This window comes from Stenella coeruleoalba (genome assembly GCF_951394435.1).
Source record: "Stenella coeruleoalba genome assembly, chromosome: 7".
NCBI lineage: Eukaryota > Metazoa > Chordata > Mammalia > Artiodactyla > Delphinidae > Stenella > Stenella coeruleoalba.
The window spans coordinates 91,289,911-91,317,271 of record NC_137153.1 but is presented as its reverse complement, the minus strand read 5'-3'; the positions used below and the strand labels follow the sequence as shown (position 1 = coordinate 91,317,271).

Below are 27,361 nucleotides of genomic sequence, written 5' to 3'. Positions count from 1 at the left end.
TATCTCCTGACAGAGGCACACCTGCACTCGTAGTGATCTGCTTGCTTTGTTCCCCCGTAAAACTCCCTCTCTCTGGAGATGGAGACCACATGACCCCCACCTGGGGCCGACGGTCCGGCCCTCCCCTGGGCGTGGTCATCACTGAAAGGCCTAATCTGGATGGAGGCCCTCCTGGGGCCTGCAGTGTGAAGGAGACTGTGAGATATGTGAAAACTTGTAGCACAGCACTCTTCCAGTCCTCCCAGAATTACCCCCTGAGGGTGTTCACCTCAGGGTTCCGGTAAGCCTCCTCCACCACTCCCAGCTCCTACCCCACATTCTGAGCTTGACTGAGGCTCACACAGGTTTTTGTGATAAATTTCAGTCACTTAATCCACTGTCTCTAATTCCTGTGTAGTAAAGAAGGAAGATAAAATACCTTAAATGTGTAGTGCTTTAGAATTTACAAAGCACACGTCATCTCATTCTAGCAACCTGTCACGTGAACAGGACGGGTGTGGCAATTGTTAAATCCCGTTTTACAGAGGAGGAAACTGAGGGTCAGGGAGGCTGAGTGATTTGCTCAAGGTCAGATAACCTCTTCGAGCTTCACCTGAAACTTAGGCTTCATGGTTTTTCATTTGCACCAGGCTATCCTGGGTACTTTCCTATCTTTCTGGGTAAAAACACCTTCCAAATAGCTTACCCAATATAAATTACTAAGATATACCCATGTGTGACTCTCATGGGTTGGCTCAATAAAATTGGCCTTGTCATGCCAGCACATGGAATTCACTAGAAAGTATCACAGAGCACAGGGGGTATCACATCAGGGGGATTAGGACAGACACAGAGCCAAAAAGATGCGGTGGCATCCCATCTTCCTACCTTCTCCAGGCCCGCTGGATGACCGCTGCTGCCTTGTTCTTTTTGCGAAACAGCTCTTTCCTGCTTCTTTCTCTCTGGATTATCTGCAGCCGCAGCTCTACGGGGAGAAGGTCAATATTCACACTCTGCCCAGAGAGGGGACCAGGTGCTGGATCAGTCTCCTTAGATAGCTGAGTGTCCTCCAACAGGGCGGATGTACCCAGCTTCCTGACTCCTGACCTCAACACCTCTGTGCTCGATGGCAAATCTGAGTGGGTCCCTCCTGCGAGCTTGTCCTGCGTCACTGTGTTTCTTGGCATCCGGTGGTGGAGAGGACTCTGCCCAGCATGGACGGCCTCCCCCTTGGCACTGCCAGGCCGGCTGGACCCAGCCGGGGAGCGCCTCCCTCCTCTGAGCTCCTGGCTGCGCCTTTTCTGGGAGGCACATTTGGCCTTGGGTGCTGCATCCTGCCGCCGGCTGGGCTTCCAGCGGCCGTCCTGCTGTGGAAGGCTTGCAGCTGCCCAACTGGGGTCCTCTCCTTCCTCAGCAGGCCCAGACGCCCTGACACAGGAGGGCTGCTTCAAGGAGCCTTTCCCCTTGTCACACTGCTTCTCGCCAACTGTCTCACCTCTGGACTTCTCGACAGAGGAGGCTCCTGGACGCCTGTTTCCATCACTGCCTTCACTGGGGCTGAAGTGGACACAGGCAGATCGGCCTTTAGAATGTTCTCTGGATGTTTCTTGGGGAGACAAGGAAGAAGGGGAAGAATCTTTATTGTCCAAAACTTGCATAGTAGGGCAGTTCTGCTCACTGTTCACAAAAAAAAAAAAAAAAAAAAAATTCAGACTTGTCCTCTTGTATCACCGTGATAGTGCTGATTACGATTAGGAAAAAATTGTTTAACTTCTATTTCTAGCAACAGTAGGTTAGATAACCTGAAAGCCTTCCCCTACAAATACCTAGAAATGGGACTTCCCCGGTGGTCCAGTGGTTAAGACCCTGCGTTCCCAATGCAGGGGGCCCGAGTTCGATCCGTGGTCAGGGAACTAGATCCCACGTGCCACAACTAAAAGATCCCGCATGCCGCCACTAAGACCCGGTTCAGCCAAATAAGTATTTAAAAAAAAAGACCTATTCCCTGGTGGCGCAGCAGTTTAGAATCCACCTGCCAATGCAAGGGACACAGGTTCGATCCCTTGTCCAGGAAGATCCCACATGCCACGGAGCAACTAAGCCCGTGCGCCACAACTACTGAGCCTGTGCTCTAGAGCCCGTGCGCCACAACTACTGAGTCTGCACGCCTAGAGCCCATGCTCTGCAACAAGAGAAGCCACTGCAATGAAAAGGCCAAGCATCGCAAGTAAGAGTAGACCCTGCTCACCGCAACTAGAGAAAGCCCATGCGCAGCAAGGAAGACCCAATGCAGCCAAAAATAAAATAAAATGTAAAAAAAAAGATATTATAAAAAAGTACCTAGAAATGCAGACTAAAATATTTATAATAAACATTACTTTAAAAGCACCACAGTGCCTTCAAGAAAATAAAGGAAATTCCTGGGGGCCAAAAACAAAGGGAAAACCGAGAACCCAAGTGATAAGCTTGTGAGCTGATCCAGCGATTGTCGGGCAAGTGGTAGCGGTGAAGTGGGGCAACGGCTGGTCTTATTAAATAACTGGTTGTTTTAACATCCAGATAAGAACAGAAAATGAGCCTTGCAGGCAGAAAGTTAACTGGAAACAGGACCCTGCATGAAGCCAGGACTCTTGAGGTGGTAGACCCTTGGGAAATGATGGTCCAGATAAAGTATCTTCCCAGCACTGGAAGATGACAAGGAAATTTGTCTCAGCTTAGGTTCAGGATGGGGTAAAGAGTCATGCATGAGAATTTGAAACCAAAGTGCTGTGCCTCACATGGGTTTGGTATTCATTTAATCTCAACCCATAGGAAAAATTAATATAAAAACTAGTCTCAGGGGCTTCCCTGGTGGCGCAGTGGTTGAGAGTCTGCCTGCCGATGCAGGGGACGCGGGTTTGTGCCCTGGTCCGGGAGGATCCCACATACCGCGGAGCAGCTGGGCCCATGAGCCATGGCCGCTGAGCCTGCGCATCCGGAGCCTGTGCTCTGCAATGGGAGAGGCCACAACAGTGAGAGGCCCACGTACCGCAAAAAAAAAAAAACCAAAAAAACACTAGTCTCAGGATGGCGGTATCGCAGGGTGCCTCTTAGAAGCAAACACAGTATTGCTTTAGGATAGCATGACCTCAACTCAGGCTGCACAGAGGGGACCTCCTGAAAATAACTTCACAATCCCAAATTACAAAATACACAAGGAAACAATCTACCATGAGGAACAGTTAATAGAGAAAATAGGAAGATTAGATCAACAAAAATTTTAGCTAATAGGACAGTGTGTATGCACACTCACACACATGCACTCATTAAACACATAAAAGAAATTTAGAATTTGAGAAAAGAATATATATATATATTTAAAATAACTAAATACAACATATAAAATAAAAATTTTAGTCTCAATGTGAAAAACAGTGAAGGAACTTCTGCTTTCATAATGGCAGAATTGAAGCATACTCACCCAAAAGGACAATAGAAAAGTTAAACAAAATATTACAAACTACCTGTTTGAAGGCATCAAAGAGCTAACAAGGCAGAAAAAAATATGGGGCCAAGATCCAAGCGAATCAGGCAACCAGGAGATGAGCAGGGCATTTGGGGCCACACATCCCTAGGGAAATGAGGCTCCTTGAGGTTTGGAGGACAAAACTTGGAGTCCAGATCCTGCCAAGAAGCGTTGTTTTGGACTGGGACTCTGGAAGGCTATGTCTTAGGAAAAAGGGTCCACTGGCCATGGATTGACGTTGCAGGGACTGAAGCCCAGCTCTATATCATCTCAGTTTTGGAAACTGGATTAAGGTGAACTTGGATTGTTCTTGCTCCTGAATGCCTGAGAGAAGCCAATGTAAATCCTCCCTGGAGGAATTAATATCATGCTAGGCTTCTAGTTATTTCTCTAATTTTTTATATTCAGTGATCCAGTCCTTAGTGAAAAATATACAGGGAGATGAGACAAGACAAAATTGAGAGAGGGAGGGAGGGAGAGAGAATAGACAATGAAACAGACACACATTGTGTTTTCAGAAACAGACTTTAAAATAACTATTCTTAAGTGCAAAAGAGTATATAAACTATACTACTCTTCATGTAAGAAACAAGAGGATATAAGAAAATATACTTGTACCTGGGACTTCCCTGGTTGCGCAGTGGTTAAGGCTCTGCGCTCCCAATGCAGGGGGCCTGGGTTCCATCCCTGGTCCAGGAACTAGATCCCACATGCATGCCACAACTAAGAAGCCCACATGCCACAACTAAGGAGCCCGCCTGCTGCAACTAAGACCTGACTCAACCAAATTAAAAAAAAAAAAAAAATCAAACAAACAAAAGAAACTGGTATGGTTTAAAAAAAAAGAAAGAATGTATTTGTATCTTCTCATTTGTACAAAAGAAATATAGAAAGGATAATCTAGCAACTGAAGAGATTGGATCCTTATGGGGATGGAGTGGGAAAGGGAAAGAAAGAAGAGGGAAATGGAAACTGAGTAGTAGGATGAGGAGGGAGCAACACTTCTCTGAGTAAACCTTTCTGTGTAGCTCTGACTCTTATAACCATTATAATGTTTCACACACACCAAAACAAAACAAAATTAAAAACCAATTAATTAAAACAAGATACCACTACACATCTACTAGAATGGTGAAAATCAAAAACACTGACAACACCAAATGCTGATGTGGGTGACAAGCAACAGGAACTCTCATTCATTGCTGGTGGCATGCAGAATGGTGCAGTCACTTTGGAAGACTGTTTGGCAGTGTCTTATGAAACTGAGCACGTTCTTACCATACAGTCCAGCAATCTTGCTCTTTGGTATTTCCCCAAACGAATTAAAACCTTATGTCCACCCAACATCCTGCATATGGATGTTTATAGTAGCTTTATTCATAATTGTCCAAACTTGGAGCAACCAAGATGTCCTTCAGTAGGTGAACAGATAAACTGTGGTACATCCAGACAATGGAATTTTATTTTTTTTGGCTGCATCGTATGGCATGTGGGATCTTAGTTCCCCCACCAAGGATCGAACCCCAGCCCCCCGCAGTGGAAGCACAGAGTCTTAACCACTGGACCACCAGAGAAGTCCCCAGACAATGGAATATTATTCAGCAATAAAAAGAAATAAACTAAAAGAAAATGAGCTAAAAGTGAAATGTGTACCAAAAAGAAATAAGCTACCAAGCCATGCAGAATATTAAGTGAAATATTACTTTACTTGCATGAATATTACTAGTACATATTATTAAGTGAAGGAGGCCACTCTGAAAAGGCCATATACTATATAATTCCAACTATATCACCTTCTGGAAAAAGGCAAAACTATGGAGATCCTAAATGGCTCAGTGGTTACCAGGGGTTTGGGGAAGAGGGTGACGCATAGGCAGAGCACAGTGGAGTTTTAGGGCAGTGTGATGGTTCATTTTATGTGTCAACTTGACTAGCATAAGGGATGCCCATATAGCTGATAAAACATTATTTCTGGGTGTGTCTGTGAGGGTGTCTCCAGAAGAGATTAGCATTTGAGTTGGTAGTCTGAGTAAAGAAGATCACCCTCGCTAAGGCAGGTGGGCACTGTCCAGTCTGTTCAGGGCCTAAATAGAACAAAACCGTGGAGGAAGTGTGATTTTGTGCTCTTTGCTTGAGCTGGGACATCCATTTTCGCCTGCCCTTGGACACAGGTGTTCCTGTTTATCAGGCTTTTAGACTTGGACCAGGATTTGTACCCTTAGCCCCTCAATTTCTAAACCTTTGGACTCAGACTCATAGCATCTGCTCTCCTGTTCTTAAGCCTTTGGACTCACTGAATCACACCACCAACTTTCCTGGGTCTCCAGCTTACAGATGGCAGACTGTGGGTCTTCTCAGCCTCCATAATCAAGTGAGCAAATTTCTATACCAAATCTCCCGATATGTCTGTCTGTCTGTCTGTCTGTCTATCTATCTATCTATCTAACTGGTTCTGTTTCTCTGGAGACCCCTAATACGGGCAGTGAAACTATTCTGTATGACACAATGCAGGATACAAGTCATTATACATTTGTGAAAACCCACAGAATGTAGAACACCAGGTGTGAATCCTGATGTAAATTGGACTTGGGTGATAATGATGTGTCAGTGTAGGTCATCAATTGTAGCAAACGTGCTAAGCTGGGTGTTGATGTTAGGGAGTATGTACATGTGTGGGAGTAGGAGTATGTGGGAACTCTCTGTACGTTCTGCTCAGTTTTGCTGTGAACTTAAAACTGCTATAAAAAGCAAACTTTATTAAAAAGAAGAGAAAAAAGAAAAATAATAAAGAGATGGCTAGATATCCTTAGATACTAATAGCTAGTAATGATAAAGATAATGTGATTTAGGTATTAGTAGAGATAGATCAGTGAGAAAGAATAGAATGCTAAAAATATTCCCATATATGAAAATAAACAATAAAGATAGCATTTTGAATTTGTGGACCCAGGAGATGAGGTGCTCACAGGCCCTGGGTATGACCCCAGAGAGTGATGCTATACTCCTTCAGAAGCCATTATTCACAAGCCTACTGCCAGCACTGCAGCTCAGGATTATTCCATGTTTATGGCTAGAACAACTGCTTATTCTCTAAAAAGAAATCATTCAATTCCAACCTCACTATATAATGAAATATAGATAGTAAAAATTAGAAAATATATGTATTGATTAGATCTTAAAGTGGGAAAAAGCTTTTCTTGGCATAAAACCACAAAGAAAAAAATCTCAGAAGAAAAAAATGAAACAGAATTAAAAGGTAAACAAAAAAAGTTCATTATATATGACAGAGAAAGGTTACTATCCTTATTACATAAAGACCTTTTAGAAATACTAAGAAAATGAAAAACCAATTTAAAAATTGACAGTGGAGGGCTTCCCTCATGGCGCAGTGGTTGAGAGTCAGCCTGCCGATGCAGGGGAGAAGGGTTTGTGCCCCAGTCCGGGAAGATCCCACGTGCCGTGGAGCGACTGGGCCCATGAGCCATGGCCGCTGAGCCTGCGCGTCCGGAGCCTGTGCTCTGCAACGGGAGAGGCCACAACAGTGAGAGGCCCACATACAGTAAAAAAAAAAAAAAAATTGACAGTGGACATCAGTGAATAATCCAGAAAATAGATACACAAAGCCAATAAAAATATGACAAAATTCCATCTTACTAACTAGGATTTAGTAAAACCATTATTTGCCCAAGTGTTTGGAGAGAGTTTTTTGGTTTTTGCTTTTGAAAGGGTGAAACAAACATCTGAAACCTTCCTGGATTCCAAGAAGTCTGGCAGCATGTTTTTTTTGGGGTTTTTGTTTTTAAATTTTCTTTTATTTATTTTCTATTTATCTTTTATTTATTTTCTAAATTTTCTATCTATCTATCTATTTATTTATTTATTTGGCTGCTTTGCATCTTCGTTGCTGTGCATGGGCTTTCTCTAGTTGCAGCGACCAGGGGCTACTCTTCATTGTGGTGCGCAGGTTTCTCATTGCGGTGGCTTCTCTTGTTGTGGAGCACGGGCTTTAGGTGCGCGGGCTTCAGTAGTTGTGGCACGTGGGCTCAGTAGTTGTGGCTCGCAGGCTGTAGAGCGCAGGCTCAGTAGTCATGGCGCATGGGCTTAGTTGCTCCACAGCATGTGGGATCTTCCTGGACCAGGGCTTGAACCCGTGTCCCCTGCATTGGCAGGCAGATTCTTAACAACTGTGCCACCGGGGAAGTCCCTGGCAGCATGTTTAAAGAGCCATAAAAATTAGAGGTATATACAAAAACTTATATGAAAGGCTGTTTAGTTTATATGTCCAACACAGTCATGATTAAACAAAGCATGCTGTATTCATAATCTGATATAATGCTAAGCAGCTAGTAACATTTTTGTTGAAACCAAAGAAATTATGTAAGAACATCTCAAAACAGGATGCCCACAATTTTCTGAATTAAAAAAAAGTTATAGTAGAAGGGTTTGTATAGTTTAAGATTAAGGAGGATTTTAATTTTTTCTTCTTTGTTCTTTTCTCTGATTTTAATTTTTTGGTAATGTACATTAAGTAATTTTATAATTATGAGAAAATGTCATTTTCTGTTTAAATTAAAGGTACCCAACTACCAAAAAAAAAAAATGAACAGCAATTAGAATCAGCTAGGATGTGGGAAAGAACCCAAAATGGAATAAAAACAATAACAAATAAACCTAACACTATTACAAAATTAGATCAGGTAACCACACTAAAAAGGTGGAGAAGAAGGGAACTCACCCAAGTAACTTTATAAAATCATATTTTGGCTGAGTACTGTAAGACTAAGGACAAAAAGAAATGTATGTAAATACTATGCTCTATTTAGTAAATTTACTTCTCAAAGGGGTATGGGTTGGCAATTCTGAATCTACTTTACGTGTATACTAGGATTGAACAAATAAGCATATATATCATAGATAATGGGAGCCAGGTCTTTCACTGTTGGAGAAAAAAATTTCAAATAAAAAGATAAAAGCTAGAATAAACCCTGTGGTGTTGGATGGAATTGGAGGTAACAGTTTGAAATCAGTGTGTGTGTGTGTGTGTGTGTGTGTGTGTGTGTGTGTAATACACATATACACTGATAGGTGCACAAATAGATATAAATATTTCTCAGTTCTCTCTGCTGAAAGGGCTTAGGAGCAATGACAGTCCAAGAGTAGTATACACACCTAGCACTCAGATCTTGGATTCTAATACCATCTCCAACAAAAGGAACCAGGTTCCTTGGAGAAGTGGTTGATTCCAGGGCCTTGGGTAGGGGAGGAATATACTGAGATTTCATATTGAAGGGACCGATATGCTCACAGAGAGGAAAATGGATTAGGGGAGTCAGAGTAGATAAGTAAGACCAGTTAGGAAGCTACTGCAACAGTCCAAGTTAGAGATGAAGGTAAGCAAATGTTAGGTAGACTATGTGGTGGTGGTGGATGAGATACAAAGAATGATTTGAAAGCTATTTAGGAAGTAAAGGTGACAAGACCCGGTGACAGATTGGATTTTGAGTGGTAAAGGAAAAGAAGATAATGATCAGATTTTTACTCCTGGGATGGACATACAGATGGACAAGTATTGGATATTAACCAATATGAGGAGTAGTTTTACATGAAATCATGATCAGTTCTGTCTTGGACAGGTTGACTTTGAGATGCCTTTGGGACACCTAAATGAGGACATAGTAAATAGCTGAATATACATAACTGGAGTAAGGAAAAGACGTCAAGGAGTCTCTGGTATCTAGACGGTAATAGAGTTTGCTGCCTTAGACACTGCACATGTGCCAAATGTAAGGGCCCCCTGATACTCCCACCAATCATACCCACTAGCCCTGGCAGCCCATATGGTGAGAATAAGAAAACATCAGGGATGGCCTTTAAAATAGTGAGTTTCTCCTCCACTAGACTCTCCCGAGAACCACACTGACTCAAAGACAGCTTTATTCCACCACCTCCCACAAGCACTCTGCTGCCAAGTCATTGCAATTCTACCTCTCAAGTCCATCCGCTTCTCATCACCCTGCTGCTACTGTGCCTTAGTATAGGCCCTATGTGGCCCTCCAAATCCATCCTCCACCCAGTCACAGCGGTCTTTCTAAATAGTGTCTCCTTCCTCTCTTTCCTTCCCCCCTTTGAAATAGTAATGAGGTTAATTATAGTAACAGCTCATACTTACGGAGTACTTTAGGCACTGTGTTTAAATCTTTACATGGGTTATCTCATTAATGGTCACAATTTTCTAAGACAGGCATTATTATCTCTCTCTTGTTTTTTTTACAAATAAAGAAAAGGAGGCTTGGAGAGGCTATGTAACCTGCTTAAGATTGTATAGCTAGTAGGCGGCAGGGTCTAAAGCTTACACACTTAGCCATTATGCTCTATACACATTGTAAACAACAAAAAGGGAAGAATAAGGAAGAAGAAAGCAATCACCTGTTAAGAGACCTTAGGCAAGCCCTTCTCTCAGGGCCTCAGGGTGCTGACTTGTTTTGAGGAGGCTGAACTAGATGCTCTCTAACAACCCTCAGGCTCTAATTTATGAACTAGGATAATGGGGAAGAAGAAGTGGTCAACGTTTCCCCTCTCTGGCTTCCTGCTAGGATGCCCATGCTGCAAAGGCTATACTGCCTGATCACTGATCAGCTGAGGCAGCTGTGACCCTTCTTTATGTGGCCAAACATAATGTGGCTTGGGATGTCTTTTGCCCAATTGTGTTGGGTTTCCTGGGAACACTATACTGGAGAAGCCCTGGTCGATGTCCAGTCTTGATTCTTAGAAGTATCTCCCTATTTTCCTCTGTACTCTGGCCTCTTGGGCAGGTCAGCAAGGGCAAAGGCTGCCCGTGAAACTGGAGCTGCCTCTCCTTACACCTGAATCAGGCTCACGGGCCTCCCTTCCTCCAACTCTCCCCAAAGTCTGGATGCTGGGCTTCTCTGAGCCTGTTTGCATATCTGAATCTGGCTTTTCCCAGAGGTCTCTTATTCAGGACACCACTTCCTGCCCTCAAATGAATGAGGAGCTCTCCTGCCTCTCAACTGTCCTAGAACACTAATTTTCAAAACTTTTTGACAATAACCCATACCAAGAAATAAATCTTAAATTGTGGCCCAGTATACTCATCTGCATGTATACAAACACACACACATGCACACACACACCCCTATGTACAAAGACATATAACTGCAACTGAACTTACTACCTTTATAATGTGCAATGAACTTTGATAGGTTCTATTGAAGTCTGTTTCGTGAAAATTATCCTAGTCCAATCCACTGAATTCATTTCATGAGCCCTACATGGCTTGAAAATCATTATACAACCATGCACTAGTTCACCTTTAAACCAATAGTGAGGGGAGGAAGTCTAACTATCAGTAGTATCAGTAAATTAAGGACAAAAGGATTGGTTATGAAAAAAACAATCTTCATGGACTTCTCAGGATATGAGATAACTACCTGAATGTGACCAGGTCCACAGTAGATGTGACTAGCTTTGCAGCATAACTGTCTCAAGATATTTTATAGTAAGGTGAATACAAGCCACGATTACCCTGTGTAGTTGTGAGTAGTCTGAAATAACTGTGCTCCCCCTTCTCTCTGCTCTGTAGAGCACTGGATTGGGGGAAAGCCATTGTCTATTTGAAGTTGCAGGAATTAAGTATAATTCTTGGGGTACAGAGTAAACCCAAAACCAATCAAACTTTCAACAGGTGCTTTCTAAGTGACGAGTCAGGTCAAGAAATATTTACCTATGTAACCAATACTGTGCTCACTGCTGAAAGAAAATGCTGATGGTATGGTCCTTCGTCTTATTTATAATTCAGTATGGCTGGCACATAGTATGGGCTCAAAAACACATCTGTTGAATAAATGCATGCATAAGTTGATTTGGTGAACTAGATAGAAGCAAAGCTTTGCCATAAAAATGGGACTCTGTTACAGAAAGTGTGTTTACCCAATGAATACTTTTTGTGTCATGTTTAACAATCTCCAAATCTCAAGCACTTAGCTAGTATACATTCAACAAATGTTTATCATATCTCTTATGTGCCAGACACCCTGCTGGGATAAAGAAGTAAGAGACATATTGCTCCTTCTGAGAGATTGTTTGAAGGTCAAAGATTCTTCCTACCCTAGGATCCACATTTGATCACTTTTCAAATGTGATTTTGCAGTATGTCTACGTCTCCACTCTCTTGAGCTGGGCTGGCCTTGCGAATTACTCTGATCAACAGAATCTGGTGTAAGTGGTGTGACAGTTCTGGAGCCCAGGCCTCAAGAGGACCTGTAGCTTCCACCTTCTCTCCCTCAGAGCACGGCCCTGAGAAAAACATGCAAGGAAGATGGTCTAATTTGCTGGACGATGAAAGGTCATACAGAAGAGAACTGAGGCACCTTGGCCAACAGCCAGCACCAATTACCAGACATGTGAAGGAAGCCATTTGGACTTTCTAGTCTGGCCAAACTTCTAGCAGCCACAGGAATAAGCCCAGCTGATCCAGTAGAGGAGCTGCCTAACCAACCCATAGAACTGTGAAAAATAATGAACCATTGTTTTAAGCCACTTAGTTTTGGGGGTGGTGTGTTATGCCGCTAGAGATAACACAGAAACTGATACCTAAAAAAGAGACACGCTGGCCTAACAAAAAACCAGAGCATTGACTTTGGAACTGGCTGGTGAGCAGAAGATAGAAAGGCAATGAAGAAACTATTAGTGAAGTCTGGAGGAGCAGAGAAGAAGTTGCTATTGGAGTCTGGAGAAAAGTGAACTGTGTAAGTCAGTGGCAGGATAATTGGTAAAACTGTCATCTGCAGTAACTTGGAAGACAGAAAATATACCTAATGAACTTGTAGATATGGCTTAGGAGCTTTCTAGGTGGAATGTTGAAGAAAATATCAACTGGCTTTTTTTAGCTGCATATGATTAAGGTATGGGGAGAAAGAAACAAAGAACTACTCAGCTTGCAGGCAGAATTGAGAGTAAATATAAAGAGCACAGAGTGTGCTGGGTTAGAAAACGGTTTTAAATTTTCATTTTTTCTTGCCAACAAAAGAGTCTCATATAGTAAGATATGACCTAGAGGTGAAGATCAAATCAAGAGTATGGCTGTGCAACCCTTTATTAAGACCTCAAAAATAGTAAAGATGGTACATTGTAGGCCTCTCAGCTAGACAAAAGAACTTGTAAGGATCTCAAGGGCATTGTTCCACAGCAGCCTGCGCCACCCGAAGTAGAGAGAGGCCTATCTGAAAGATAATTATGATGTGGTTTTGGAACATGGAGTGAACCCAGTCAGATTCATAGAAGACCCATGAAGTGTTGGAGGTAATTGTATCACTGAGAGTGCCACCAGCTTGAACTACTGAGGCAGTCCCAAATGAAAAGGAGCCTCTGGGGCCCCAGTTTCCTATATGCAGGAAACAGGCTAAGAAGTCTACTCAGCTGCAAACATGGGCTATGTCTCAAGGAAAAGGAAGACTTCTCAGAGAGTAGAGCCAAGAACCCAGGTGGCAGAGCCCAGAGCCAAGGGGAACAATGGAATAGAAAACACACATAGGAGTAAAACCAGACCCTAATCAGGGCACATTTCATACCTCAGAGTAGGGGCCCTGCTAATGTACAACCAGCTGGCTTTCAGGATTGCTGTGGACTAGTGACTGCTAGGTACCTCCTATTTCTCTCCTTTTGGAACAGGAATGTCTCCTGGGGTTTATTCTGTGCCTGTCTCACCACTGCTTGCTGGATGTGTGTGTGGTTGATGTGTGTTTTGTCCATTGGTCTCTGAATCAGAAAGATTCACACCTGGGGAACTTCAACAACATCTGGACACGACATTGGTCTCAAGATCCCAGACTTAAAACTTGATGTGATAATTGGCATGAGATTTTGGGGTCCTAAGATAAGGGTGAGAATATTTTGCATGTGGGAGAAATGTGAATAATCTGTGACCAGAAGGAACTGTGACAGATTGTTTAATAGCCCCAAATGACTCCCATCCTAGTACGCATAAAGATGGAATCTATTTCTCCATATTATTTAGTCTGGGATGGTCATATAACTTGGCTTTGATCAACAGAATGTAGCGTGCACATTCTAGAGCCTATTCTTCAAGAGGTCCTATAGCTTTTTCCTGTGCTTTCTTAGAATAATGTCCTGAGACCACTGTGTAAGAAAGCCAGTTTAGCCTGTGGGAGGATGAAAGGCCAGGTAAAACAGAGTCGAGGAATCCCAGCTGACAGCCAGCGTCAACTGCCAGTCACTCAAGTCAGTCCATCTTAGACCATCCAATTCACTGACCTTGAACTGAATGTAGCCACGTGAGTGAGAGCAGGAGAAGCCTGCAGAGGAACTGCCCAACCAACCCACAAAATCATAAGAAATAATAAACTGTTATTGTAAGCCGCTTAGTTTTACTGTAGTTTGTTACACAGCAGTAGATAACTGTAGCAACCCTGATTTTACAGATCTTATAGTCTAGTGGAAAAAACAGACAAGTAAGCCAGTAATAACAGTGAAAGGTGTTGATCCTTATAATAGGGAAGTACAGGAAAGCTATGGGAGCATATAGCAGGAAAACAAAGCCTTGTTTAGTGGGAAGGCATGGCTGTACAGAGGAAGGAGCATTCACTCTGAGAACTGAAAAATAAAAGGTACTTTTTGTCCATACAGATAAAAGGATTGTTATATGCAAAGGTCCCAAGCTAAGAAAGAACTTGAGGAAATACAACAGGGCTGTCACATCATGAGAGTCTGGTTAATGAAGGGAAGAAAAGAGAAACAGAGGAAATAAAGAGCAAATAAATAATAAAATGGCCGACTTAAGTGCTGACATAATTACCTTAAATGTAAATGGTCTAAATACATGAATCAAAAGAGCCCACAGTCCATAGGTTAGCACTGAATAACAAGGCAATACACCTACCATTTGGTTTTCTGGGATCTGTTCTCTGCAAGTCTGGGGAGAGATGCTGCTCCTTCTGGGGGGCTCTGCTTGGAGACCCTCTGCCTGGAGACCGTCTGCAGGCTTTCCGCTCAGGGCCCTGCGCCTTGTTGCTGCAGGGAGGCTGTTTGCTGGGCGCCCAGCTCTGCCTGCGGGGCTCAGCCTGGGTGCTGGGCAGACAGGGAGGAGCTTGGGGTCTGCAGGAATCTGGGCTCAGCCTTCCCTTCTGCTGTTCTGCCTCTCTTCGCCTATTTTCTTCTTCTCGCTTCCTGGGAGCAAAGCCAAAGGGGAAGAGGAAAAAATTAAGAGCGTTCGTTACCTGTTCAAGTGTTCCTGAGTGAGATTTGAACTTTAAAAGGAGCTACCACAACACAGGGGGGATTTGGAAATTCAGAATTTTCACAATTTCACAATTTCCTGTCTTTTATCCAGGTCTTATAGCTCAAAGGATGATGGAGGCAGAAAGAATCTTATAGATCAACCTGTGCCCAGTTGAGACACACATAATATGGAACTTTTTGGTGAGACATAAGAGGATCCCAAGGTGTGTGTGCCCCAAGTGTTTGTGATCCCTGGAACTACACCCCTTTTCTATGAAACTGAGAATGATAGTCAGAGGGATAACCCTTAATCTTCTCTATTTGTTAAAAAGACCACTGGTAAACCTTAACGATTACATGAAAAAATTACAAAGCACCTCACAACTGATTATAACACACCTGTGAGGTGTGTTATAATCTCGTAACACTGCCATCGAGAGCTCTTAGCTTATGGGTCAAACCCACTCAACTTGCAGATGAGGTCCAGAATCACCTGTTACAATAACAGGTGATTTTCAAGAAGTCATACACAAGTAGCTGGTGGCTAAGCTGGAACCTTTGGGTAGCAACAGAATAGACAGGGGAGGCCAAGACTAGAAATGAGTGGCCGGGTGAGGCAGATGGGCCGAGGTAGCGCAGGTCCAGAAAGGGGTCAGGTGCTTAAGGACGAAGTGGCTGAGTTAAGGACAGGATTTGTTTGACTGATGTCATTAATTTGTAGGGATATCCAAGGGAAAAAAAAGAGGACGAAAACGAACATTTTCTGCACCTCTCCTGTGCCGGGCACTGATGATACAGTGATGAGGACCACAGAGTTCGGCCCTCCCTTGAAGAACCTTCTACCCAGAGCGGAACAGCTAGGACAACAAAGGCTTAACATATGACGGAAGAAATGTTATAATAACGTGCTTGCACAGAGGAAGTAGTGATTAATTTTGTGGAGGAACCTGGAAGAAGGTCCCAACTGTTGATTCTCAAAGATGTGTAGGAGTTTGCCAGGCAGATAGGTGGGAATGAGGATGTTAGTCTGAGGGAGAAGTCTGGGCAAAGGAGCGAGTATGGAAAAACTGGGTCTGTTTTGCTTCTTTTGACCTTTAAACAACAGTTGCTATAAACGGCAGGCACCCAATACATATTTGCTGCTCAGGAAGAGAATTTGGTTGCCATTTAAAGGTGCAGTTTAAAGTAGAATAATTAGAGGTGTAGTGAAGGGAACACTGCTGGGAAGTCTAAGAATTCTTCTGGTCCTGCCTCTGCCAGTAACCACAAAAAGACCTTGAATAAGTCACTTTCCTGCCGAAGGCTCAGCTTCCCCAGGTCTAACACTTACATGATGGCTAATAATCCTGAATTGATTTAAGGGTCTGTTTGGAATGTCTTTATAAAATCGGGGCTGTGTTATGTAATGGGATGGAGAGATTTCTTTTATTGGAGTAGCTGGTATCAGGGTCCCTCTTAGTGGGGGACCTTGTTTAGACAAATACCTCAGTAAGCTTGGGGACAGGATTGAGGGCTGGTAGAAGGTGAGACCCTCAGGGCCTAGGTGGTGACTGGCTTTGAGGCTCCAGAAAAGAGGCCTGCTCTGTCAGGACACAAAGAATTTGTTTGTATCTCCTGACAGGGAGGGAAGAGATGAAAGGACAGGAGAGAAGGGAGGGGGAAGAAAGAAAAGGCGAAAGATTGGGTACTGCGTGGAGCAAGGGCAGGGTAGAGAATCGTCCAGGGTGAGGGGACAGAAAAGGACTTTAGATCTGTGATCCACACACTTTAATGAATGGAATCTCCTGAGATCTTACTAAAACCTAGATTCTGATTTACTGGGGCTGGGGTGGGGCTCAAGAGTCTGCATTTCTACCAAGCACCCAGGTCCTACAGGTGCTACTGGTCCTCTGGCCACACTCTGAGTAGCAAAGCTTAAGAGAATAGGGAAGTCTCGTGTGGCCTGTTAACTATGCCATTAGAGGATATGCGGTGTGAGTCTCCTCACTGACACCAGCTTTTCGGAAGGCCTCCCATGCTCATACATGCTTTTTTATAGGCAACCTGACAAGTTGTAGGGCTACGGTCCCAGGAATGGAACCAAGAGCTGCGGCAGAGAGCCCAAGCCCCCGAGAAGTCATAGGATTCAGATTTCCACAGACTGTGCAATCTGAAGCAAAGCTTATTTATATCTCAAGGGAGAGGAAAGTCCCAGATGACAGATATCCGAGTCACACTTTAATATAAAGCCTTGTCAACTTAACTCCCCCCCTACCTTTTAAAAAAAAAAAAAAATTAATTATTTATTTATTTTGGCTGTGCCGGGTCTTAGTCGTGGCACACGGGATCTTCATTGCAGCATGCGGGCTTCTTAGTTGTGGCAATGTGGACTTCTTAGCTGCAGCATGCAGGCTCTGAGTTGCGGCATGCCTGTGGGATCTAGTTCCCCAACCAGGGATCGAACCCTGGCCCCCTGCATTGGGAGTACAGAGTCTTAACCACTGGACCACCAGAGAAGTCCCTTAACTCCCCTTCTGAAGGTCTTTCGTCCTGTGTGGTGAAGCCCCTGATCTGGGGTCCAAGCTTGCCTCTCTGATAGGTTCCTACTGAGTGCAATCCCAGAGAAAGTGGTCAGATGGCTCGTGCTGACTCCTGTACAGCTCGAATGTTCTCATTTGACTCTGGCCTTGTTACAGGCTTTGCCAAATGCTGACACTTGTGTGCACTGCGTTGCAGTCGACAGGCGAGCTGGACAGCCTGTCATCATCAGTGCCTGGGATTCACACGGATGCTAGCAAGTGCCATTTCAGTGTGACCTGTCTGTGGGAAGGCTGCTTTTCAGAAGAAGGTGGAAGCATCTGGGTGGCTGAGGTGCTGCTAATTGATCTAATAGCGGTGCTCCTGGCAGGCAGAGGGAGAGCTGCTCTTTTTACTGGCACTGATGAACAGAAGTGCTTTAAGAGAATATATTGGTCCTTCAGACAGACAGGCGTGTGGGGTCGCCTGGCTTGGCATTTGCATGGATATCATTGCCATCAAAAGAGGCTTTGAGGTGATAGCCTAGACTGTTATTTGAGCAGTCATTTCTCCTTCTTTTAGGACACTAAACCCCTTTCCTTTTCAGTTCCAAGAAGCCACTGTGCAATCAGCCCCTGGGCAAACCTTGTCACTGAAGACCTTTCTGGGCCTCCCACAAAGGCGGTCACAGGACAAACAGGGGATCTAGCCTTTTAGAGTGATCAAGATGGCCAGCAGGTAAGGGAGCTCTGCCTTCTGAAGACTTTTCTGGAGGGGGGAGGTTTGCAAGGGGTTATTTTTTTCATTCTGGTGGAACTCAGTAAGCAGATTCGGGAGAAAGAATGTAATCATGAGAATATATAATTACACACTCAGCTGATGAACAGAAGTAAATTAATGTTTTTAAAAAATGGATGCATTTTGCATTAAAAAAATCTTCCAGGTGGCACACAGCCCACAAATGTGCAGATCTCCAGAGCTGTGATTCTTGAATGTAAAAGCAGTGATCACTGAGGAAGAGGGATTAGAACTGGGAATTATGCATAAGCTGCATCTTATTTTATCTGTACTGCTGCCTTGAAACAAAAAGCAACCCCCCCCCCACACACACACAGAGGATACAGCTCCTCAGAATAGAATATGATCCTGTGTGTGTTTGTGTGTTTCCCTGGGGGGAAAAGGTCCAGAACCACTGCTCATAATCTAAGAACTTGAAGGAAACTCACTTTAATGAGGGCAATGCACTTATTTGGTAGATAAGGAAACTGAGGCAGAGAGCTTAGTGACTTATCCGAGGTTACGTGCTAACAGCTTTCTATACACAGGGCTGAGCTGGAATTCAGCAGCTTTACTTCTTCCTGTAAAATTCATCTCACAAATCATTTTTAAAAATTTTACTCAGTCTTCTTCCGTCATTTAAAAAAGTGAATTGGGTCATATGAAAAAAGTGGTAAGACTACATTAAAGTAAACATTAACAGCATTTCAAGCTAGCTTCTAGCATAGCTTTTAGTCCTGAACCCTTAGACTCAATAACTGTCCTAAAATTTAAGTGTTTTTTCTCCAACTAATTTATTACGGAATGTCAAAGATCTTTAATCTTCATGGTAGGCCATGCTATACACTTGACCTATTTTTGTAAAGTTTAGGAAACAAATACAAGAAAAAGAACCAATGTGATTCTACTTTACATGAAAATTTAAAGAGAAAAAAATCCTGTCCATGACACAGCAAGTAATATTTTAGCAGGAAATTTATTAAGATAGCAGAATCTTAATGTATAAACTAGTCCCGCATTTTCCTCCCTCTTTTTTTTGTTTTCTATTATCTCAAGGGAAATCAGCCAGACAACAGCTTTTGATGGGCTACCAATTAGTCTGGTTTGTACTGTCTCTTCTAGAGCAATTTTTGCAGCTCCCCAGAGGCTCACAGTATGAAAAGGTAAGAAAGCCAACTGGGGATCAGATCTTTGACAACCTCTGCTTTGGGTCCTATGGACCACAGGGTAAAGAGGGTCTCCAAAGGATGGGCTGGAGAAACGGGGCTGTTTCACCCAGGGAAGAAAAGACCCAAGGCATACATTGCTGGTGCAAATCTCTGTGGGTCAGAGATATACCCTGAAGCCCTCCCAAGCCAGATCTAAGACCCAAGAATGGAGACTTCTGCAAATGAGAAGCCTAGATAACCACTGCAAAAAAAAAAAAAAGGCCAGTAAGAAACCAAGTGATCAAAAGTTTGCTTGATGTGCAGAGAACCAGATCAAGGGCAGTAACTTCAAAGACTTGAATGTTCCATGGCTTTAGCATCTCAGCACTGAATGCGTCCGTCCGTTTGCGCAATACGGCACAGACCTGCCTCTGGGCCTGGAAAGTTTAAGTCCTGGAAGCTGATGGATTTTTTCCCTACCCCACTATGTGGCTTCCACAGAGAGTTTTAGTTGTCAATTTTTAACAGGAAGAAATTAATTCTTTCAGACACTGCAGAAATAAAGCAGGCTCATTCTCATTCATGAGTATCAAGTTGCCATTGCCATGAATACAGGACTAAGAGGGGTTTGAGAGATGTGATTAAAATGGTTTCCACAGAAAAGGGAGGTTAAGTTAGTGTGTCCTGCTGTTGTACCGACTTATCTCAGCTTTGCCCTAGTGCCATTCTTGTTCATCGTCCTGGTGTAGGCTTGGGGCCAACTAATTTTCTTAACTTTCTCAAGGATTTAGGAGGATACTGGTATGCTCTGCTATGTTAGCTTGGAGAATAACAAGAAGATTTTTCCTGAACTATGTTGCAGAACTGATTCTGGTGGCTTGGTACCATTCTCTTAACAATCACCGGAAATGACACGGCACAACTGAAAAAGCATTGAGTTAGGACAAAAGCTGACTTGGGGGCCTGGAGACTTTTGCCACCAACAATTACATGTTGCATATGAGTCAGGAAAAAGAAGCAAGATTGTTCCATGCTGGCCTATCAGATGGTGCTGGCATCTGGAGAGAGCCTCTAGCGTAAGCATGGCTGGAGGGCTGATTCCCCTGAACCAAGCAATGGTAGGAGCCCTGGCTTTGGGCAAGACTGAGATTCATGTGCCAACTCTCCCTTACTAGCTGTGTGATTTCAGGCAAGTTAATCTCTCTGTGTTATTTTCCCCTGCATGAAATGGGTTTAAGGATAGTTGCCCTGTCCACTTCATTGGGTTTTGTACAAATTTAATGTACAAGAATTCTGTAAGCTATAAAGCACTATATTAATATAAGTAATCATTATTACTTTTATTAACAGGTAAAGTTGTTAAGCTGCAAAGGCATCTGGTTAGAAGTGAAGAAACCTGGGTGTGGCACGAGTGCCTTGCCATCTAAGAGTTACAGGGCTGGGCCTATTGATATTTTCAGAAAATGCTCATTGTTGAAACCACACAAATCCTTTTTCTGTAGAAGCTATTTTAACCACATCTCTCAAGCCTCTCTTAGGTCTTGTATTCATGGCAAATAGCAACTTGAATGCTCATGGAATGGGAAAGAGCCTGCTTATTACTACAATGTCTGATAGAATTAATTTCTTGGCAAAACTGGGCAAATACAACTCTCTGGGGAAGCCACATAGTGGGGTCTAATGTTCAAGTATATGCAGTGATAAACCTTATTGCTCTTAGGTTTCTTTTTAAAATCATAAACGTGTCAAATGGTAATTTGCTCATGATAAGTATGGAGGGAGCTAGAAAACCAAATGCACAAATACAAGTGCCAGTGTGTGTTATGAGGATAAATGGTACATAAATGTGTTTGCTGCCTGAGTAAGGCAAACAAGTTACAGTGATTGGTCCACTTACAGAGATTGAAGGAGACCTCAGAGAGGACCTGGTCCAACCCTTCCACTTGACAGAGGGGGAAACTAAGGCCCAGAATGATGAACGACTTAGGTAAGGTCTTAGACCCACTGTAGGAGCAGTTACTGAACACATATTATTAAATGCTTGCTATATATCAAGGGCTCTAAGGCACTAGAAGTATGGAGGTACATAATATAATCCCTGCTCTCCAGGAATTGACAATCTAATAGGGAATCAGACCCATACCTCCTGCAGACAGTGAGTTCTAGATGTGATGCATGCTGAAATAGAGATATCTACCCAGAGCTAAGGGACGATATGGGAGACTAATTAAACTAGAAGAGAAAAAAGGCTACAAAGAAATAATGTCAAAATGAGAAAGGAGGGATGTGAGAATAGGTTATTTCAGGCAGATGGGAGGGCACAGCTCTCATAGAATCTTTGACTCTGAAGAGATCTGAGAGACCAGCTCTTCATATACTTTTTAAAATTCCCTATATATTATCCTGGAGAGATGACAATTCAGTTTCTGCTGGAACATTTCCAGTGAGAGAAAACTGATTACCTCACCAGGCAGAAAAGGTTTAGCTCTAACCTTTTCAGGTGGTATTGCATTGTATGTGGGGGTCTGTCAGATTCTATCTCTTCATTGTCGCTGAATAACAGGCTTAGTAATACTTGGTCTTTGACTTCCTCTCGAGGGAATGAGAAAATGTCATGCATTTTAGGACCTTTGACTTACAGAATGTTAGAGCTGGGAGGAACCTCAGATATCATTTAGTGCGATCTAAAAAAAAATTCTTTCTATGATTCACGAACCCTCTTAGAGAACGTAATAAAAATCCAAAGATCCCCCCCCCCACCAAATGCACATATGCTTATGACACACAAAATACTGCCTACAGTTTCAGGGCACTCATGGAGCCCCAAAGCTTGTCCTGGACTAAGAAATCTTTTCATTTTACTGATGAGAAACTGAGGCTCAGAGAAGTGGAATGGTATGGAGTAGAATCATGGAAGTGATTCCCCATGGATCAGACCACTGGATGAGCAGAAGATTCAGACCTATGGGTCAACCCTGAAGAAAGCCATTGACAAACTGAACATGTCTGGGGAGCTGGCTGCAAGGGGATCTATTACAAAGTGAGAAGGAGAGCTGGGGTACGAGTGTGAGTATCATGAGCACCTTCTTTAATTATCTGGAAGTTGGTTTATAGAAAAGGATTTAGACTTTTCTCTTTTGCTTCAAAGGGTAGCTCAGGATCAAAAGGTAGAAAAGAACTTCTGCCAGACAGAACTGCCCACTAATGAAATGTGCTGCCTGAGGGGCACAGAACTTGTCACTTGACTTTCTGAGGACACAGCGCAACTTCCCATGCAAGGGACGTTGGCATTACAAGAGTTTGAAGTGGGTGACCCAAACCGGACTTGATTCTGTAACTAACTCTAAGAGTCATACTCAGTCTCATGCACTAGTCAGAAGGAAGCTCAGGTCTCCCGAGAGCGTGGTGGTAAGTGAGGAAGTGGTGGAAGTTCAGGATGGCTGAGGCCTCGAGTGTGAGGGGTGGGAGGGTGGAACTAATGGAGAGAAATGAGACTCGGAGATATAAGTGGAAGTCAAATGTTGAAGGGTCTGATGTAGTATCACGGATGGTATTCAAGAATGACGGCCTCTACAGAGCAGTGGGACAGAAGAACTGAAGCAAAGGACATTTCAGAAAGAGGAATTAGCAGAATCAGTGGCAGCAGCACTGGTAGGGAAATCAGGAGGCCAGGGGAGACAGGTTGTGATGAGTTGTAGGTTTCACACAGTGAGCCTGAAGTGACAGTGACAACAGGACATGCAAATGGAAATGTCCAATGATCTGACATACTGGCAAGTAACAAGTGGAAATGCCTGGTAGGCAACGGATGATTTGGGATTAGAGTTCCAGGAGCTCAAGATGTGAGAGAGATGAAGGGGTTATCTACAGAGATGAAGTAATTTAAGTTTTCAGAGTAGATATATTTTCAATGAAAAAAGTACAGCATGAATAGAAGTCTGAGGAGTTAGCCTGCAGTGCTGACCTCAGTGTGGAAATGGTAATGATTAAGAAGATGTGAGAAGGGAGAGTTCAGGGACTTAGAGGAGATCTGAGACTAGACAGTGAAATAAAAACCTGGGAAAAAGGAAGCTTCAAGGAATAAGAGTGATCAACATAAACACAGTCTTATTTTCATGTGCATTCAACTCTGTGCTTTGGCAGGGAAACTACAGTAATGTGCATTTTGGCAACCTCATAGGAGGTGCAGTATGAGTTGTAAAGTGCTTTTAAATGGATTATAGGTATTTCCTAAATAGTATTTTCTAAAAAAAAATGACTTAGAAAATATGACTAAAACTTCTCTCTCTCCCAATTTCTCTACCAGTAAAATAGTAATCCCTTTAAGTTTAATCAGTTTCTTGACATCCTTACTTTAAGGAAGGTGATTTCTGCCATCGTAACGTGAGAAATAGGGAAAGGTACGTTGAGGCAACATGATGTGCCTGGGCCAATGAGGCAGCAGCAGCAAAGACTGAATTTAACATTCTGATTTCTGTTTCTTAAAACCAAATCTAAAACCAAAATTAAACACTGACTCAGATTTTCATAAATAACTTCTGAGAAATAAAATTAATACAACTTAAATCAGTTACTTCTCCATTTAAATATTTCTCTTGGAGATCTATGCTACAATGTCTGTAGGAGGTGATGGTTAGGAAGTGTAAGAAACTTGTTCACTCCCAATAATGAGGACCAATAAAGGAAAGACTGTGACTGAGAAAAAGTACAGGAGGTTTTGAGTTTCGGTAATTTCAATGATTATCACAGTAAGCACAGCTACCATTTAAAAGCGTTTTTAAAAATCAATTTCAGAAACTAAGAATTAAGAACGAAGAGGGCCTGTCTTTCACAACACTGAAACGAATCAGGATAACAACTAAAAGGGTAGAAGGTGGGGGTTAGACTACAAAGATGTCTCCTAAATCTCCTTGTCGGTTCAAACCCTCTGGGCTTGGAGTTACAAAAGGCCATGTTAGGGAAAAAATACTGCAAGCCAGTACTCTTTTTAAGCATGGCATTATTTGAAACCCCTTCCTCCATACAGCTCTCCTGATAAATGTATTTTCAGTTCCCAGCGTACACTGACTTGGAACTCTTGGCCCCAGGCATACAGCCTCTGGGCAGCATCACTGGAAAAGGAGAGGAAGAGGAGGCTTAGGTCACTAACAACGAAGACAGGGGTTTCCACTGAGCTGGAGGGTGCCTAAAATCAGCTAGTCTAATTTGTCATGTTTTACAGATAGAGAAACTGAGGCCCAGAGAGAGAAATGCTGTGTTCAGTTCATCTTAAGTAAATATCAGATGCTGGATTTGAACGCAGGTCTCCTTTTCACTCAACCACAATCCTTCTATTCCACTGGAAAGGGAGTTTGGGGTGGGGGAGAACTCTGGGGCCCCTCTCTCCAGTAACAAAGTGGAATGTGTCTGGATCAATACACTCCTTTTTGGGAACATAGAAAGTCAGCCATGGTGGCTTTGTAGAGCCCCACCTCATATTCAGGTAGATATGACTTCAAATTCGGAAAGTGGATCCTCACACATTAAACTTGAGTTTATAGACACATCGGTAGTCGGAAATACAATATTCCTTCCCTTGCAGAGAATGTCTACTTGCAACTCAGGATAATGTGTCACATGCATTACCCACTTACAGTTGTCACTCACATGCAGAGAACTTTTATGAGAAGGCTGCAAAAGAGGCAGGTAGAGGCTTTAGGTTAATGCTGGATTCTTTGGTAAAAGTGAAAAGAGCCTTGCTATGAGAAGAGTGCAAAATAATACTTCCCAAGATATCAACTAGTTCAGTAGCTTCAGAGTTGCAGAAAATGATGTGTTCCTGTCAATCTTGTCTTGAAGATTGACAAGATGGTTAGCATTCCAGCTCATAGTGGTATTCAACTTCTTACTAACATAGTTTATCTTGCCTTTTATTATTATTTTTAACTGTTATTTATTACACTTATGCTTCCTCCTTGTGGGCAAGATATGGTAGGATTCAAGAATTGGAAGGACTTAAGATTTGGAAACATTCAAGATACAGCCAGGAAGTTATCCCTCAAGAATCTGCCTGTCATCCGTATCTTTCTCATCAGAGGTTTCGGTATTACACCTGCTAACGCAATGCTCTCTTGCTATTTAAAATACCCAAAACAAGTATCAAAGAAAAGGCAAACCAAGGCATAATCTAGAATCAATTACTTATGGCAAAATAATCACAATGTATAATAGGCAAAAATGACTATTTTGCATATTATATATCATTATCCAAAAAAGTGTGAGGTCCTCGAAGCAAGTACTATTTTCTCCTTAGGCTCAAGCCAAGAGTTTTGTATGTGTAGTAAGAATTCAATCAATATTTCTTGAATAAATTACATTACCTAGTACAGATTTGTTAAGGAATAGGTGGGGGAAAGCAAGTTATTTATGCAAGTTGGTTGCTTCAATCAAATCAAAACTAGACTTAGTCTAGCAAAAGTAGGCTAGATATTGGCATAAGTTTCTTGTGGAAAGGTAGGAAAGGTGAGAGGACAGTTATCCCTTCGTAGCTTACTGCAGGTAGCACCCCAATCCCCCAACTCCTTGCCATGGGTGGGTGATTTGTTCCGGAGTTAGAAGGTCAAGGACTAACCTAGAGGAACAGCCACCAAGTAGAGATTAGGCCGTTATCCTTCCTGTTAGCCTCCTCTGAAGGGCTGGTGGGCAGAAGCGGGAAGGTGACATGGGTACAAGGATCACAGTGATCTCAGATTCCCTCCTGATTCTCTCTCCTGGCCACTCCCACCACCGTGCCCCATTCCACGTTGACTCTGAGTTGTGAGAACACAGTCTCTAGATCTCATACTTACTTGGCAGCAGCATCTTTTCTCAACTGTTCATGCTTCATGAGGAGATTTTTCCGGTCTCGGAAAGCTTTTCTGACCTTGTACCCTTTGTAGACAGCCTGGATTTTGAAGGCAGCGATGTCCTGTATGGCTGCGATGGACAGGGCGCCGTGCTCCAACATGAACTGGATCACTTCATGGCGCTCACCAAGCAAAGCGTAATCGAGGGGAGTGTACCTGAAGCAGGGAGATTTTTTTTTAAGTGTCAGAATGTAGTTCAGGGCACAGTTAAACTGGCAACATTACGCAGCAGAAGGAAAACTCATTCTAAGATGTGGAAAAGTTCCTCAGGCAAAGCTATCTTCTGTACTCCAGGACTGCTCCTTTCTTCTCTGATGCACACAAAACAAGGGTGAAGCTGGGGTCAGGTGCTTTGTGCTGCTGACCATGTCTATTCCTCAGTTTTGCTAACTTGCTCACAAATCAGAACACATGATCACTTTTCTTCTTCCCCATGTTCCAAGTAATTCCTTGCTCCTATCTGAAGAAAGCACTGCAAATAATACTCTGTGAGATTCATAAGTTTGAGCCCATGATCTCTGATAGTTAATGCTTATGAAATGAAAACTATACCTCCAAATGGAGAGATTTAGTCTATGATAAAGATGGCCCTTTAAATCACCACAGTAAGGATGGGTTATTAAATAGAGTTGGGACAACTGGGCAACCATCTGGAAAAAAAAAGATTCTTACATCACATTTCACTCCAAAATGGATGAAGCAAAGACCTAAATATTAAAAAAAAAAAGAAACCCTGAAAGTACTAGAAGAAATCATGGAAGATTTTTAAAAATATTGGAGTGAAAAGTTTTTTCCAAAAAAAGATACAAAAATTCAGAAACCTTAAGATTGATAAATCCAACTACATAAAAATAACAAATATTTATAAGGCAAAAATACCAAACAAAGATAAAAGTTCTTCAAACAGGAGATACTAGTGGCTCCTAACATATAAAAATATATTCAACCTCACTCATTTAAGAGAAATACAAATTAAGACTAATATGAGTGAGCACTTTAATCTAATGATCAGCTTAGCAAAGATCAGAAAGTTTAATAACACACTCTGGTGGCGAGGGTGAAGGGAGACAGGCTTTCCGTATGCTACATTAATCTTTGGGGAGACACTTTGGCACGATATACAGGAATTATTCACGATCTGCCCTTGACGTAGCCATTTCACTTACATGCATTCATCCTATAGATATGCTCTCCTGTGTGAAATGCTGTATGTACGAGGATATTCATAGAAGCACAGAAACAACCTCAATTCCATCAACAGAGGACTGGTTAAATAAAGTACAGGCCATCCATGTAATAAAGTCATCTGCATAACGCGG

General features: G+C 42.7%; 1 protein-coding gene across 4 annotated transcripts in view; it reads right to left on the bottom strand.

The window, feature by feature from the left end:
- The window catches only part of INVS (inversin), a gene marked incomplete at its 3' end in the record, with an annotated part of 142,460 nt that overhangs the window by 15,801 nt on the left and 99,298 nt on the right, over positions 1-27,361 (bottom strand). For 3 of the 4 annotated variants that reach the window (XM_079927066.1, XM_079927068.1, XM_079927067.1), the window contains exons 12-14: positions 25,986-26,198; positions 14,400-14,686; positions 868-1,585 (exon numbers count right to left, since the gene is read on the bottom strand). In XM_079927066.1, coding sequence (XP_079783192.1) covers positions 868-1,585; positions 14,400-14,686; positions 25,986-26,198 — 1,218 coding nt within the window. The remainder of the gene's footprint in view (positions 1-867; positions 1,586-14,399; positions 14,687-25,985; positions 26,199-27,361) is intronic. The other variant, XM_079927069.1, reaches the window with a different exon arrangement.